General features: G+C 53.9%; 1 protein-coding gene across 6 annotated transcripts in view; it reads right to left on the minus strand.

The window, feature by feature from the left end:
- Nucleotides 1-14,677, minus strand: part of TRIM9 (tripartite motif containing 9) — a 64,086-nt gene that overhangs the window by 28,297 nt on the left and 21,112 nt on the right. For all 6 annotated transcript variants that reach the window (XM_027744444.2, XM_027744439.2, XM_027744443.2 and 3 more), the window contains exons 2-3: nucleotides 811-906; nucleotides 234-356 (exon numbers count right to left, since the gene is read on the minus strand). In XM_027744444.2, the coding sequence (XP_027600245.1) occupies nucleotides 234-356; nucleotides 811-906 (219 nt within the window). The remainder of the gene's footprint in view (nucleotides 1-233; nucleotides 357-810; nucleotides 907-14,677) is intronic.

Raw genomic sequence — 14,677 nt, forward strand, 5'->3', positions numbered from 1 at the left:
TAATGACTAGTAACTGGCCCAGTGATGGAATAATTCAGTGGGAACTACCTGGAGGAAGCAGCACTTTGCTGAGGGACACGCTGGGAGTGGGCTGGGCATCGGCAGCAAGACGGAATCCAGCTCATGTGAAAAGAAGAGTGGTTTCCCAGTGACCTCCCCGCTCCTCCCCAACAAACAGCATCCTAGTCCTCATTCCCAGCCCTGCAAGAAGCTCTCTGACCACCTGAGCTCACCTTCAGCTTGTGCTCGTGCTCCTTGTTGACCCGGGACAGCAGCTGGGCTTTCCTTCTGTTGAGGGCGTCGATGAGGGCGTCACACTGGGCCACCAGGCAGGCCTCGAACTCCACACTGTTCTCCTGCAGGGCAGAGGGAGAGTCACAGCCCGGGAACGCCCCCAGTTCAGCTGGGAAACCGGATTTTCCTTGTTAATGATGCCACACGGACCATTTTTGCACGTGCAGCTAAACCACTGCAACCCAGCAATCCACAGCGTTGGCACGTGGGGTGCTTATGCCCTTGGGTCATGGAAAATGTGCTGGTGGCAGGTGAGGAACAGGTTTGGTCCATCCTGCCACATCCTGGGATCTACCTATGGCAGATATGGGAAGGGCTGGGCTCTCTGATGCTCCTCTCAAGACCGGCAGCCTTGGGAAGACAGTTTTGGGGATGGCTCAGGGGGGTCATAAGAAAAGTCAAGTGTGGGGCCCTTTGGGAGAACACCCACCAAACCAAGCTGGGGGATGGGACAGAGGATGGCAGAGAGCAGCTCATGGTGGGAAGGGGCCGTTCCTCAGCCAGGAAACACTGTACCTGGATTTGCTGCACCATGTTCCGGAGCTGGACCAGGAACTCTTTTGCTTCCTTGGCTCTGTCTGACAAACCGTTCAAGGCCTGGGAAAGCTGGCTCTGCAGGGGGAAGAAAGAGCAAGGTCATTTCCATGTCCAGGACTCATCCATCAGCCTGGATGAGTGGGAGGTTTGGGCTGGGAATGGGCTGCAGCCCAGCACTGCCTTCAGCATCCCACTGAGGTGTCCATCTGCCTCTGCTGCCCCGAGTGTAAGGACAGGAAAAGGAGGGTTAGCCATCATCATGGATACCCTGGCTTTGGGAAGCAGATATTCAGTGTCCACCTCTTCCATGGGTGATCAGGAACAAGCCACATCCATCCATCCTGGGTCTCAAAGTGAGCCAGCCGCTCCCTCCCCTGGATCTGTGCTCTCCAGGGAGCCAGACACCAAAAAATCCTGTAGGATCTGCCCCATGTCTGCTGAGGATGATCAGCAGAAGGGCACAGGCCAGGCCACCCCAATCAGACTGAAAATCTCCCAGAAGTGAAGGTAAAGCAGGGTCCTCCACTATCAAGCAAAATCCTGAGTGCTCCTTCTTCCTCTGGATACAGGGGTGGGAGTGTACCCACCCAGCCTGGGCTGAGCAGCAGAGCATGGTAATAATAATCATCATCATGTTAATCAAATGCCTTTTCATTTTCGTGGCATTTTCTGAACATTAACTCAGGAATCTTCCCCCTTTGCCAGCAGGGGTTATTATCTCAAGAGCCCAGCAAATCACCCGACACAATTCACCTCTGGGAGAGATTTTGCCTCTTTCATGGGCTGCAAATTGCCTGCAAACACCCCGTGGAGTTTGAGGGGTGAGCTTTCTTTGTGGTAGACACAGAAGGGAGCACAGAAGGTGCCTGATGTCCCCAAATCCCTAAAAAAACCCTAATGGACCGTCCCTCTTGTGATCAGGATGTTGGCACGGGGCTGGCACGGGCTGGCACCTGTGTGGTGGTGCTGTTGGTGCTGCTGTGCTTCCCTGGATGGCAGCGTGGGAGAGGGAGGAGGTGGGATGGGAGAGAAGGACTGTGGTGTCTGCTGAGGTGGTGCTGGGCTGAAATCAAGAACAAAAAGCAGAATTGCTATTGAAGAGAGGCTGTAGCAAACGAATGGCAACCATTTAATGGCCCAGAAAATGACCTCACTGCTGCTTCCCCAGGAGATGTTAATCCAACCCAAGTGACTCCTGCATTTCCTTTGTAATTTATCGTGCCCGAGTCGTTAGGATGTGGAGCTAATCAGCGAATGCATCTCTAATAAAAATGGGATTGCTAAGCCAGCTCAGCAGGTCTCCCCATCCCTCCTCCCTCCTCCTCCAGCTGGAGGAGAGCCGAGGTCAGAGCCTGAATCCTCAGGGACAACCCAGCCCTGCCCCTGCAAAACCCCCATCACCCTCCACAGCCCGTGCACGGCTCCAGCCCTCCTGGATTTAGGGAGATGCCTCAAGCCCAGCTCAGCAAAGGTGTTTTGCTGAGAGCTGCAGGGCCCTGGTCTCCAATAACACACACAATTAATGGAAAAAAATCAGCAGGGGTCGGTTATGTTTACAAGCTCCTCATTAAAACTGCAGCATGTTGGGGTTTGGTTTTTTTTCCCCCCTTTTAAGTCTTTAGAAGGCTTTTTTTTTTTATCCATTAACATACATTTCAGAAAGGGGATCTTTATATCAACATAATTCTTTGAGGCTTTCCTGACGGGAAAGCTTTTTAAATGTGATCTTAAAACTTAATAAGAGCTCTGGGATGTCAGTGGGCATTGCCCATGGGCAGCTCCTTCATCCTGGGCACACCCAGACTCAGAGCACAATGCACATGGCACAGCTGGAAGGGACCCACAAGGATCATCCAGTCCAACCCTTGGCCCTGCTCAGGACATCCCAACAATCCCACCCTGTCCCTGAGAGCACTGTCCAAACACTCCTGGAGCTCTGGCAGCCCTGGGAAGCCTGTTCAGTGCCCAGCCACCACCTGGGGGAAGAACCTTTTCCTAATTTCCAATTAGATGCTCCACTGGACTCACCCCTCTGAAGCCTACCAGTGCTTCCAGGAACAGGCACTGCCCCTGGACCATGTGCCACACAACTGGGATCTGGTAAACCTTCTCAGGATGAATTTTGCCTCCACCTAATCTGACCTATTTGTGATGTGCACTGGCCAGTTCCTGTGGATGGGTGGCCACAGGCTCCCCACTGGAGCTCTGCAGAGTGGCTTTTCATCAGCACGTTGTCCAGGATGGGTTCCCATCATTCCAAGCCTCTCCCGGAGCAGAGACACGTTCCTGGACACATTCCCTTTGAAAGAAACACCTGCCCAGCCCTCCTGCTGCATCCCTGCTGCTCATGGCAGGAGTCACCCTGCTGGGGACAGGGAGGGGGGGGCTGTGAGCCCATCATTAGCCCATTAACCAGGGCTAATTAATGCCATGTGCCAACAGAGCACGTATGGGAATGTGCATGGATTCATGGATTCATTCAGGGCAGTGACAATGTGATTAATAACCACCGTGTGCCACAGGAAGACAAAGTCCTTCTGGCTGCTGTTATCATGTTAATAAAGTCAGAGGCTCTGGGGAGGAATTAATTCCACAGGTACCTTCCGTGACCCCTGGAGCAAACCCAGGCTTTAGTGCTGTCACCCCAGAGAAGGATTTAATCACCAGATTCACAGGTTTCCCCCAAGTGTGTGACCTACATGGAGGTAGCAGGAAGGGGAGACTCAAAAGGAGTCACAGAATCCCAGAATGGTTTGGGTTGGAAGGGACAATAAAGCCCATCTCATTCCAACTCCTGCCATGGGCAGGGACACCTTCCACTAGCCCAGGTTGCTCCAACCTGGCCTGGGACACTTCCAGGGATGGGGCAGCCACAGCTTCTCTGGGCAACCTGTGCCAGGGCCTCCCCACCCTCACAGCCAACAATTCCTTCCCAATATCCCATCTAACCCTGCCCTCTGTCAGTCTGAAGCCATTTCTCCTTGTCCTGTCTCTCCAGGCCCTTGTCCCACGTCCCTCTCCAGCTCTCTCGGAGCCCCTTTAGACACTGGAGCCCTCCACATGGGACCAGGGGGTCTGAAGGACCTCAAGCCTTCTCTCCTCCTTTGCCAGATCACGGGAAAGAAGAGCTGCTGACATTTCTGGCACATGCTGGAAGGATTTCCCCTCCCTGCAAAAAGCCAGATCGTTGCACTTTTCATCTCCACGTGAAAGCAAAAAGCTCTGGGGCTTTCTGGGGTCAGGAACCCCGCTCTGGGGACACTGCCCTGGGGATCATCCAGCATGCAGTGGGCCAGGCAGCTCCCGTGCACTGAGTCCAACCCTCAGCAAGCGATGGCAGGGGAATTAATGAGTGTGAAATGAAGAAAAATCCCATTTAGCGGCGCCTTAAAATCAAGGGAATTTGTTCTTTGCGGAAAGCTGGCCCCTTTTTCAATGCTCTTGTTCCAAGGCTGTAAGAAGAGACCTCTGTGATTCACATTAGCATTAATGGGAGCTAAGCATTTAAATCTCTGTCCCCAGAGCACTTAGGAGAGAATCTGTCCCCTCTTTGTGCTCGCTAATAGCTCCATAACCCTCCTCCTTCCCAGGCACGGCTGACAAAGGGATTTCTGTCACTCTCTGATTCTCCCTTGTCCCAGTGCATGGATGAGCACAGTCGGTGCAGAAGGCTGAGGGCTCTGCAGGGCTGAGCACGCTCCAAGAAACAGAGAAAAGCATCGTTTTAACTCTGCACGGCCGGGTCTGGTCCAGTTCTCCTCCTGTATAACCCAGCTGCCGGCCATGGAGCTCCTCCAGGTTCACCTTGAGGAGAGGAGGGAGGTGGGTTTGTTATTTTAGGAGGTGCTGGGTCCTGCTCAGCACTGGGTGTTGGATTGGTGGAGCTGGCTCTGTGTGACATCTGGAACACTGAGAAAAGCCTCGGGTTCTCCAGTGTTGGCCACTACCAAGGGTGAGGAACAGCTGGTGTTGTTTCAAACCCCAGCTCGCTTGCAGGTTCTGGTTTAGGTTGGAAAAGCCTTCCAAGACCATGGAGTCCAACCATTCCCCCAGCACTGCCAAGACCACCACTGACCCACATCCCCAAGTGCCACATCCACAGGGCTTTTAAATCCCTTCAGGGATGGGGACTCCACCACTGCCCTGGGCAGCTGGGCCAGGGCTGGGCAACCCTTTCCATGAAGAATTTTCCCCAATATCCAACCCAAATCTCCCCTGGTGTAACTTGAAGCCGTTCCCTCTCCTCCTATCCCTTGTTCCCTGGGAACAGAGCCTGACCCCCCTTCCTGGCTCCCCCCTCCTGTCAGGGAGTTGCAGAGCCAGAAGGTCCCCCCTGAGCCTCCTTTTCTCCAGGTTGAGCCCCCCCCCGCTCCCTCAGCTGCTCCTGCTGCTCCAGCCCCTTCCCCAGCCCTGTTCCCTTCTCTGGACACGCTCCAGCCCCTCAGTGTCCTTGTTGTGAGGGGCCCAGAACTGCCCCTAGGAATGGAGGTGCCCCAGCAGTGCCAGCACAGAGGGACAATCAATTCCCTGGTCCTGCTGAACACAATACTGCTGATCCAAGCAGGATGCCCTTGGCCTTCTTGCCCACCTGGGCACACCCTGGGCTCATGTTCAGCCGGCTCTCAGCGAACACCAAACTCACCAAAACCGATCCCAAAAGAGCTCTTGGCATTACACCTGCTCTGACATCCCAAGTGTTGCAACCAGCCCGTTTCTTCTTTCCTTCCAGCCAAATCATCTCCCAGCCAGTTCCTCCACTGGAGGCAAAACAGGAATAAGCCATGGTAAGAGAAGGTGCTGTTCCCAGCTGTTCTGCTCGTGCCCTCAAAAGGATGAGGAGCTGTCACAGATGCTGGAGTTGAACTCGTGTGCTTCTTTCTTTTAATTAAAGCACGGGACCTGCAGCCTTTGAATCTTGAGGCCAGTTCAGTGTACTTGATGCCTGACTAATTAGAACGGGATGTTTAATTAAAACTTGCATTCAGTCAGGAAGCTGATGAAGCTAAACTGCTGCTAATTGGCTTTTGGCTCCAGTCACGAGGGCCCTAGTTTTGGATTCAATGCCGCCTATGGAAAGAAACCAGGAGCTGCAGCCTGGGCTAAACCTGCCCCTCAAGACTTGAGAAGTCACAGTGCTGTGTCCTGGGATCCTGAAGGGGCTGGTCCTTGAACACTTCCAGGGACGGGGCAGCCGCAGCTTCTCTGGGCAACCTGTGCTGGGGCCTCACCACACTCACAGCCAACAATTCCTTTCCAGTATCCCATCTAACCCTCTTGTCAGTGGGAAGCCATTCCCCCTTGTGCTGTCCCTCCAGGCCCTTGTCCAAAGAGATCCCTCCCTGGCTCTCTTGTCCAAGGCCAGGTTGGACAGGGCTTGGAGCAACCTGGTCTAGTGGAAGGTGTCCCTGCCCATGGCAGTGGGATGGAATGAGATGGTCTTGAAGGTCCCTTCCAACCCAAACCATTCCATGATTCAGTGATTCCATGGTCTTAGCTGCAAATATCTGTGACTCTGAGCCAAAGCAGGCGACAGGAACAGGACGTGGATCCGAATTATCCCCTTTCCAACACCGCACCGTTCTGCTGCTGAGCATCAGACACAGCTCCAGCTCAGGTTTTCCTGGTTTCCCACAAGAAGGATGTGCTCTGAGCCTGACAGAAAGCTGCAAATAGAGCAACAGATGGAAGAGCCTATGCCTGTCATCAGCAGGACACACACACACACACACACAGAGCCAGGTTTGTGACCACAGCCCCCGCGTGCAAACTGCAGGACAGGAAGGAACCTTTAGGAATGGATCATCCCACTTCCCTGCTGCATTCCATGGGGACCTTGGTTCTCCTCCTTCAGTGCAGTTATGCCAGGGAAATTGGGGTATGCAGGAGGAAGATGAAATGCAAACTATCTGGATGGAGCAGCCCCTGGGAGAGGAGCTCCTTGGGGCTGGATGCTCCTGCTGCCACGGCCCTGAGAGTAGTTGGGATCCGCCAAGCAGATGATCCTCCACGGGATCTGCATCTCTAGGCCAGGCATCCGCAGAGAGGATTATCTCTGGGGCAATATTATTGACATCAGAATTAATTCCAGGGCATGTGGAGTGGCCCCTGCATCTCTGGAAGGGGCAGAGATGCCTTTACACTGCTGCTGTAAGTCCTAGGACCTGGCAGATCCTCCCGGGGCAAGGATGCAGCCCTTTGCCACTGCAGTGCTGGGAAAACCCCAGGCAGAACCTGAGGAGGGAGGACACCCCCAGATGGGGACACCTTTGTGGTGGTGACAGCCAGGTGCAGCTCCCCAAGGATCCCCAGCCCTGGATGGAGTTACAGCCTTTCCAGTGCAGACGGAGGGATGTGGTGGGTTTGGGATGTCCAGAGGTCCATGGGATGTGCAGAGCACCCAGCCCTCACCCCTCTGCCAGCACCAGGTGCTGAGGGTGCTCAGCACCCCTGGGGACACAGACTGTGTTTTGTGCACAGGGAATTTTCCTCCTGCAGTCTCCTCCTGCCTCTCATCCCTCACCCTTTCCCCCCACCCCTGTGCAGTGACACAGCAGACACACACTCCCAAAAAGCTGTCACAGGGAAGACTCGCTCCAGAAGGGACTGTGGACCAAGGCAGGATGGAGGCAGCAGGGAATTCAGCTGGGAAAAAACCTCCCATCCCTTCTGCAGTCCCCCCTGAGCTGGGGGAGGTGATGCAGTGGAGTTTGCCCTATGCCAAGTCCCAAATCCAAAGTGCTGCCTGCCAGCTGGTAGGATTCTGTTAAAGCCACTTATTTTTTTGATAGCATTGGAAACAGGACAGCAAAGAGCAGAAATCACTGCCAGTCCTTTGGAGTTTGGAGGCTTTACTAGCTCAGCCCAGGTGGTTTTTATTTATTCCCACCCACCCTGAGTTACTGTTTATCCAGGAAATCTTGCACATGGATGCACATCCTGTACTAACGAGCTACTGCAGGGCTATGGGTGTTTGGTTGGATTTGGGGAGAGCTGGGCATGGCTGGGACCCCAAGGCCAGCCCCTGGAACATCCCTGTGAAGGGGAGAGAGCTCAGGTCAGGAGCTGTGGACACCTTGTCCCACAGGAGCCTGGATGTCACCAGGATGCCTGGTTTGACCAAGACTGGGTCTGCCACATTTCTGGGCCCAAGCCCCGTTGCCTGTGGGATTTCTTGCTTCCTTGGGATCCCCATCCCACTATACCATTCCTCTGAGCTCCCTGGGAGGTGGTGATGGCAAAAACCAGCCTGGAGCTGAAGCCCCAGCCCTGATGTGCCTTCACTTGGGTGCACAGATGGCCCCGGCCACTGGCTTTGTTCACACAGACACAGGGGCAGTGTATTCCCCCAGCAGGCAGAGCTGATTCAAAAGCTCCAGCCTGGAAATAAAACAAGGATATATTCTTTTCAAGCACGACCTTACTAAAACCCTTTCACTGCCTCCCATGTGGCCGCAGGATTCCCTGGCCCCGGGCAGGCCGGTGCTCTGCCTCCTCCCAGCCTGGCTGGATTTATTGTGTGTTTGATTTCCCCTGGTCACAGTGACATTCTGCAGCAGTGGCAATGTCTGTCAGTCTGTCTGTACCAGCACAGTGACATTCCCAGTCCCACCTAGCTGCCCAAAGCCCCTCATCCTGCACACGTGGCAGAATGGGACGAGGGGCAACACCCTGACCAGCCCCAGGTTTTGGGGGGTCCTCCCTGAAAGGAGACTTTTAATGTTTTAAAAACGACCTGCTGTGACTTGGTTGCCAAGGCCTGCACATCAACTAGCACTGGAGGCGCTGCTGGAAGCAAGAGACTCGGGGTAAGGACACCAATTATTCCCTCGGCGTGGATTTTAACGCGCGGAATAGTTATGTCAGAATTGTGAAAGAACAACTCCGGCCTCCAGACCCCCTGCCAGGAGCCACATGGATGACAGCCTGGCTGGGATGCCTGGGAGGCTGCAGGGGCAGGTCACATGCTGCTGCTTCCACGCTGAAATGGAACAGAAAAGTGTTTTGTTCCCGCTGTGAATCCTTGTGTTCACTTGAACCTGCCATTCCCCGGTTCCCAGACCGGCTGTGGCCAGGACAGCTGGTGCTCTGCAGCCTGAAAGGATTTCTCAGCAGGATCTGGGAGAAGCCTGTATGAGGAAGGTACAGGCCTGAACCCTGAACCCCCAAATTCCAGCACCCTTGCTCTTTAACCCCACTTCTTCCAAGGGCAACCAACCAGGAATGGAAAACTCTCCAGCAGACAGGGCTGCCAAGTGGCCTGTGAAATAACAGACTTCCAAAAAATATGAGGACTCCAGATGAAGTTATTAAACTTCACTGGAGCTGCAGTGACCTTCTATATCTAAAGCACTGCTGTGGGATCAGTCTTAGTTTAGCTTATCCCCCTGGAAAAGGATAGGTATAGGATGATTCTTTGCAACCTGACGAATTGCTGAGGTTGAAAAAGACCTCCAAGATCATCAAGTCCAACCTTCCAAGTTGGTTGAAGCTGAAAAAGGCCAGTTTTGCCCACAGGGACGCTCACTGTGGGTCGATTCATGTGTGGCAACTTGCTTGGCTGCCCCTAGTCCTTGGACTAAAAAAAAGCAGGAGGCATGGAATGTCCTGGGCTGCTCCTGACTGTGAGGATGTGTTGAAGATGCTCTGTCCTTGCTTTGATACAGGATATAGTCCTTGCTTTGATTTTTGGGGAGAAGAAATGCAAGCACTCTTTGACATTTTCCAATTAATTCCTAATTTGCTTCATAAACACTCAACAACAACTCATCTAAGCTCTTCCCTGGCAAAACCTAAACACATCCCTTTGAAATCACAGGCAGAACTGCTGGATCTATTTCAGGAATGTTGGGAAAAACACAACAAAGGGCTGCTGCCTGTCCACAGGTACACAGGGGGGCAAACAAGGTAAGGGGGAGAAACTAGAAAAGTCCAAATATTACGGATTGGTTGGTGCAGATCTGTGGAGTGGGTTGATGCTGAGGTTCACTCTCCACGTTTCAGGACAATTTGGACTCTCCCTCGCCTGGTCCTGCTCCAGGTGTGTTCCTGGGGTGCACCTTCCAGGCTGTGTCCCTGAGAGGTCCTGCTGCAGCTCTGCACAGAGACATCAGGGTGGAAATGCAGGCTGAGAATTCCAAATCCATGCTGGAGCCGCTGTTTTCCTGCACTGAGCCATTCCCACATCCTGGTCTGGGTGACAGTGTCCCTTGGAGTCTTGTAACCGAGATGACACTGATTGAGTCTGGCTTTTCTGGGATATGAGCCCTGGCAAGAAGGCCCTCAACTCTGCTAGTGGCTGGTTCATGCAAGCAGGAGCAGAATAAATCCCTCCCAGTCATTCCCTGTGGGACAGCTCAGGGCAGGGCAGGCAGCAAGAACTCAGCTCCCAGCTCCAAAGCTGACAGCCAGCCAAGATCCAAATGGGATCCTCAGGACACATCTTCTTCCCTCTGGAGCCCTCACAGGGAACCTTGAGGTCTGAGGGGGGGATCAGGACAGGCTGGATCGTGTATTCATGGATGTGACTGACATCACCGCTCCACGGTGCTGTGGAGGGAGATCCCAGGAACTAAAGGGGCAACACAGGGCTGGGATTCATCCCCAGCTTCTCTGGGCAACCTGTGCCAGGGCCTCCCCACCCTCACAGCCAACAATTCCTTCCCAATCTCCCATCTATCCCTGCCCTCTGGCAGTGGGAAGCCATTCCCCCTTGTCCTGTCCCTCCATCCCTTGTCCCAAGTCCCTCTCCAGCTCTCCTGCAGCTCCTTTAGGCCCTGAAAGGGGCTCTCAGGTCTCCCTGGAGCCTTCTCTTCTCCAGGGAAACACCCCCAGCTCTCCCAGCCTGGCTCCAGAGCAAAGAGGCTCCAGTGCTTGGAGCATCTCCACGGCCTCCTCTGGACTTGTTCCAGCAGCTCCACATCCTTCTGTTGTGCTCCCCAGTTATCCTGTTCAGCCTCTTCCACTGCCCCTTGTCTAATTCCAGACCCCTCACAGAGGCAGCTCCCTCTCTGCTGCGCCCTGGGATGTCCCTGGAAGTGGCTGCTTGGGATCTCCTGTGTGTGTCACCTCACTGGCCCAGTGGCCACCTGGACCACGGAGGGCTATTCCTGCTGGGAGGATGAGCCAGGGACAGGAGCACTGCACTTCAGGGGGCAGCACTTGGGACAACAGGCCAGAATCCATGGAACACCACACTTGGAGCTGACCCAGGAGCTCAGGACACCGGCTGAGTCTCTAATACCTATTCCCTTATGTCTGCTACACTGTGGTAAGGGGAACCCAGGGCTCAGAGGCTTATCAGAGTGAAGGAAAAATGCCACAAGGAGCAGGGATCAGCTGCCACAGGGATTAGCTGCTAAGCAGCCCTCTCAGGAAATGCAGTGTCTGGCTCTATTAACCTTTCTCTCTAATTAGGGCTCTGCAATGACATTGTTGCTTCCTAAAAACAATAATAATGCTCTTTCAGTGGCTGCCTGAGATGTGGAAGATTTTGCTTGATGTGCCAGTTCCTTCTGACCTGCAGAACACTCCTCCAGAAGCTCAACTCTGCTTCCTGAGGCTGATTATAACTAGATCCACTGCCTTGATTACCTTGTACTAACAAACAACATTATTCTTGATATTTGTCATGCACTGACTTCCTCAACAGTGGTGCAGCAGTGGGTAACTCCACGTCCATAATCCATTTCTCTGGATCTATCCTGAATGCTTGTTCAGGGCTGGTTAGAGGGAGCAAAGGAAAGCACTGACAGCAGCCCTGGGTAACACACATCCCACCTTCCAGGGCACCAGAAGCCAAATTCCTGCAGTTTCCCTTCAGCACAGACTCATCTTCTGGGTATTTTTTCTTAGAAGTCTGTCTGCAACGTGTCCTGCCCTTTGTCACAGCAAAGGAAAGGAAATCTGTTGTCTGATTGCAGCTGGGAGCCCCAGTGATGTCAGAGTCACTGAATCATAGAATCCCAGGATGGTTTGGAAGGGACCTTAAGGACCATCTCATTCCACCCCCCTGCCATGGGCAGGGACACCTTCCACTAGACCAGGTTACTCCAAGCCCCATCCAACCTGGCCTTGGACACTTCCAGGGATCCAGAGGCAGCCACAGCTGCTCTGGGCAACCTGGGCCAGGGCCTCCCCACCCTCATAGCCAACAATTCCTTCCCAATATCCCACCTAACCCTGCCCTCTGGCAGTGGGAAGCCATTCCCCCTTGTCCTGTCCCTCCATGCTCCTGTACAAAGTCCCTCTCCATCTTTCCTGTGGGTTCCCTCCAGGTGGTGACAGCTACACTCTTATACTTTCCAGAGTGATTTCTCACCAAGAAAAACCTTTGCCAGCCAGGCTCATTCCATCTCCCTGTCCCTGTGCTCCAGCAGCTGCAGCTGGAAGTGGGAGCCTGGCAAAGCTGTGCCTGGTGGGAATGTCCCACCCAGAGGAGGTATCCTAGGACAGAGGGGTATGTACTGTCCCACCCGGCTCCTCCAGCCACGAGGGAAATGGGCTCCAATCTCCAGCTCCAGGAGGAGCAGGACATGGTCCCTGCCGGTATTCAGCCCTCTGAGGGCTGGGGAACACCTTAAGGGTGCTTAAACATCCCTTTTCCATAAATTCAGGAGGAGAGTGTGCAGGACGTTGTGTTCTCCGCCTCTCTGGAAAGGTTTGTAAGTGTAGCTGTGTGCTTATTCTTCCTGTTGATGCACCTCCAGCAAAGAACCAGCCTGTCTGCTCAGGAATGGGGCTCTGAGTGCTGATGCAGGAGGGTTCCAAGCACTTCCAGCCGCTCAGGACGCCGCTGGAATGTGCCTCACAGGGGATGGAGCCGGAGGAGTCACCGCTCAGCTCTGCCTCGTGCCAGCCTCATTCATCTCTCACAACACAACAGCACTGACACGCAGCAAACGAGCCCTGGGCTTCCAGGGGGGTTTGGAAATGCCACCAGGCACAGGACAGCACTGGAACATCAGCATGCTCCCAGCTGGGGCACAAGTGACAGTGACCAGCCCTCGTCACAGCTCTGCTCCCCAGCACAGGGCTCAGCAGGGGCTGCCAGAGGCAGCTCCGTGCTGGTGTTGCTCTGACAGGATCCTCACTGAGCCTTCTGCAGCCAAAGCAACTCTTTGCTTCCCTCCCATCAGCCTCATCACATCCCTTAGGGAGCTGCCCATCCTTTTGTTGGTGGCACATGTCCCTTTGGTGTCTGCATCCATCCACAGGGACACAAAGATGCTCTGAGGGCTGGAGCCCCTCTGCTCTGGAGCCAGGCTGGGAGAGCTGGGGGTGTTCACCTGGAGAAGAGAAGGCTCCAGGGAGACCTGAGAGCCCCTTCCAGGGCTTAAAGGGGCTCCAGGAGAGCTGGAGAGGGATTCTGGACAAGGGATGGAGGGACAGGACAAGGGGGAATGGCTTCCCACTGCCAGAGGGCAGGGTGAGATGGGGTATTGGAAAGAAATTCCTGGCTGTGAGGGTGGGGAGGCCCTGGCACAAGGTTGCCCAGAGAAGCTGTGGCTGCCCCTGGATCCCTGGAAGTGTCCAAGGCCAGGTTGGGCAGGGCTTGGAGTAACCTGGTCTAGTGGAAGGTGTCCCTGCCCATTGCAGGGGGTGGAACTGGATGATCTTTAAAGGTCCTTTTCAACCCAAACTGCTCTGCACTATGAATTTCCACCACAGTTTTAGAGACAGAGAAGCCTCTCTGCATGGCAAACATCAGAGCAAACATTCACATGATGCCCAGGGACCATCAAGCCATGGTCTGGCTCGTCAGCTCTTCCCAAGCACTCCCACGTGCCCGTGAAATGAAGAGTAGGATGTGAAACAATGATGGTGTTTTATGGTCATTCTTAATTAAAAGAAAATTAAACCCCCTCTCCCTTCCTCAGCTCGTTGCTGTAACATGTGGAAGACAGGCTGATCACCACAGCTACACCCACAGCGGGACAAACCTCCCAAATTTTGGTCTGTATTTTCCTGCCAAGGTCCTCTCACTGTTTTTCTTGCACAATTCCTTAAACCCACCTGTGTGTTGTGAAAACACCCAGCAAACAGCCCACTTCCTCCAGGCTGGACTCGGGTTTGTTGGCAGAAGGATCAGGGCAGATATTCTGGTATCTCAAAGCAAGGAAAAGCAGCACAGCAACAACCTGCTGTCACCTACCTCACAAACCACTGCTCCACTTGACCCCCCTTCTCCTTCAGGCCCAGGGAATGCCAGAGGGCTCGAGTCCACCCAGAACAAAATGAGCTCCCCGGGGGCTGCTGTGAAATGCTCTTACTTGTGCAGAACAAACGAGCACTGGGGGAACAACTGTCAGAAAAGGTCAAGGAGCTTTAAACCACTTCCAATCAGGTCAGTAACAGGGAAAGGTTTGGGTCCTGCTGGTTTGGAACAGCACAAACTAGTGCTGCATCTTTTTATCCCAAAAATCTGGGGGACGTTGCTGTGAATGGTGAGGGAAGTCCCACCAAGCAAACCTGACAAGGTTTAGGCCTAGATTAGATCCCGCTTTTCTCCATCACATTGAAGCAAAGACTTAGGTTATGATTCCATGGGCCAACATCCATGTCCTGTACAGAATAAAGGTACTGGGGACAAAACAAGACCCTCAGCCTGCATGTGAAGCTGCCAGGGGATTGTCACAGCCATTTTTTGGGGTACAGATGTCAGGCCACCACTGTGTGTGAGGACCAAACACCTTCTCCTACACCTTCCTCCAGGCAGTGCTTGTGGTCCTGGCACTGCCCAGCCTCCAGGAAGGTGCAAATCCTGTGCTTCCTGCCTTAAAATTACGCTCCATCTGCCTCCAATCCAATTAGTGCCTCCCCACTCAGCCCACCCCGGTGGTTACTCACA

Source organism: Pipra filicauda, unplaced genomic scaffold, assembly GCF_003945595.2.
Source record: "Pipra filicauda isolate LSUMZ 115617 unplaced genomic scaffold, ASM394559v2 scaffold508_size1329835_pilon, whole genome shotgun sequence".
In the NCBI taxonomy this organism is placed as follows: Eukaryota; Metazoa; Chordata; class Aves; order Passeriformes; family Pipridae; genus Pipra; species Pipra filicauda.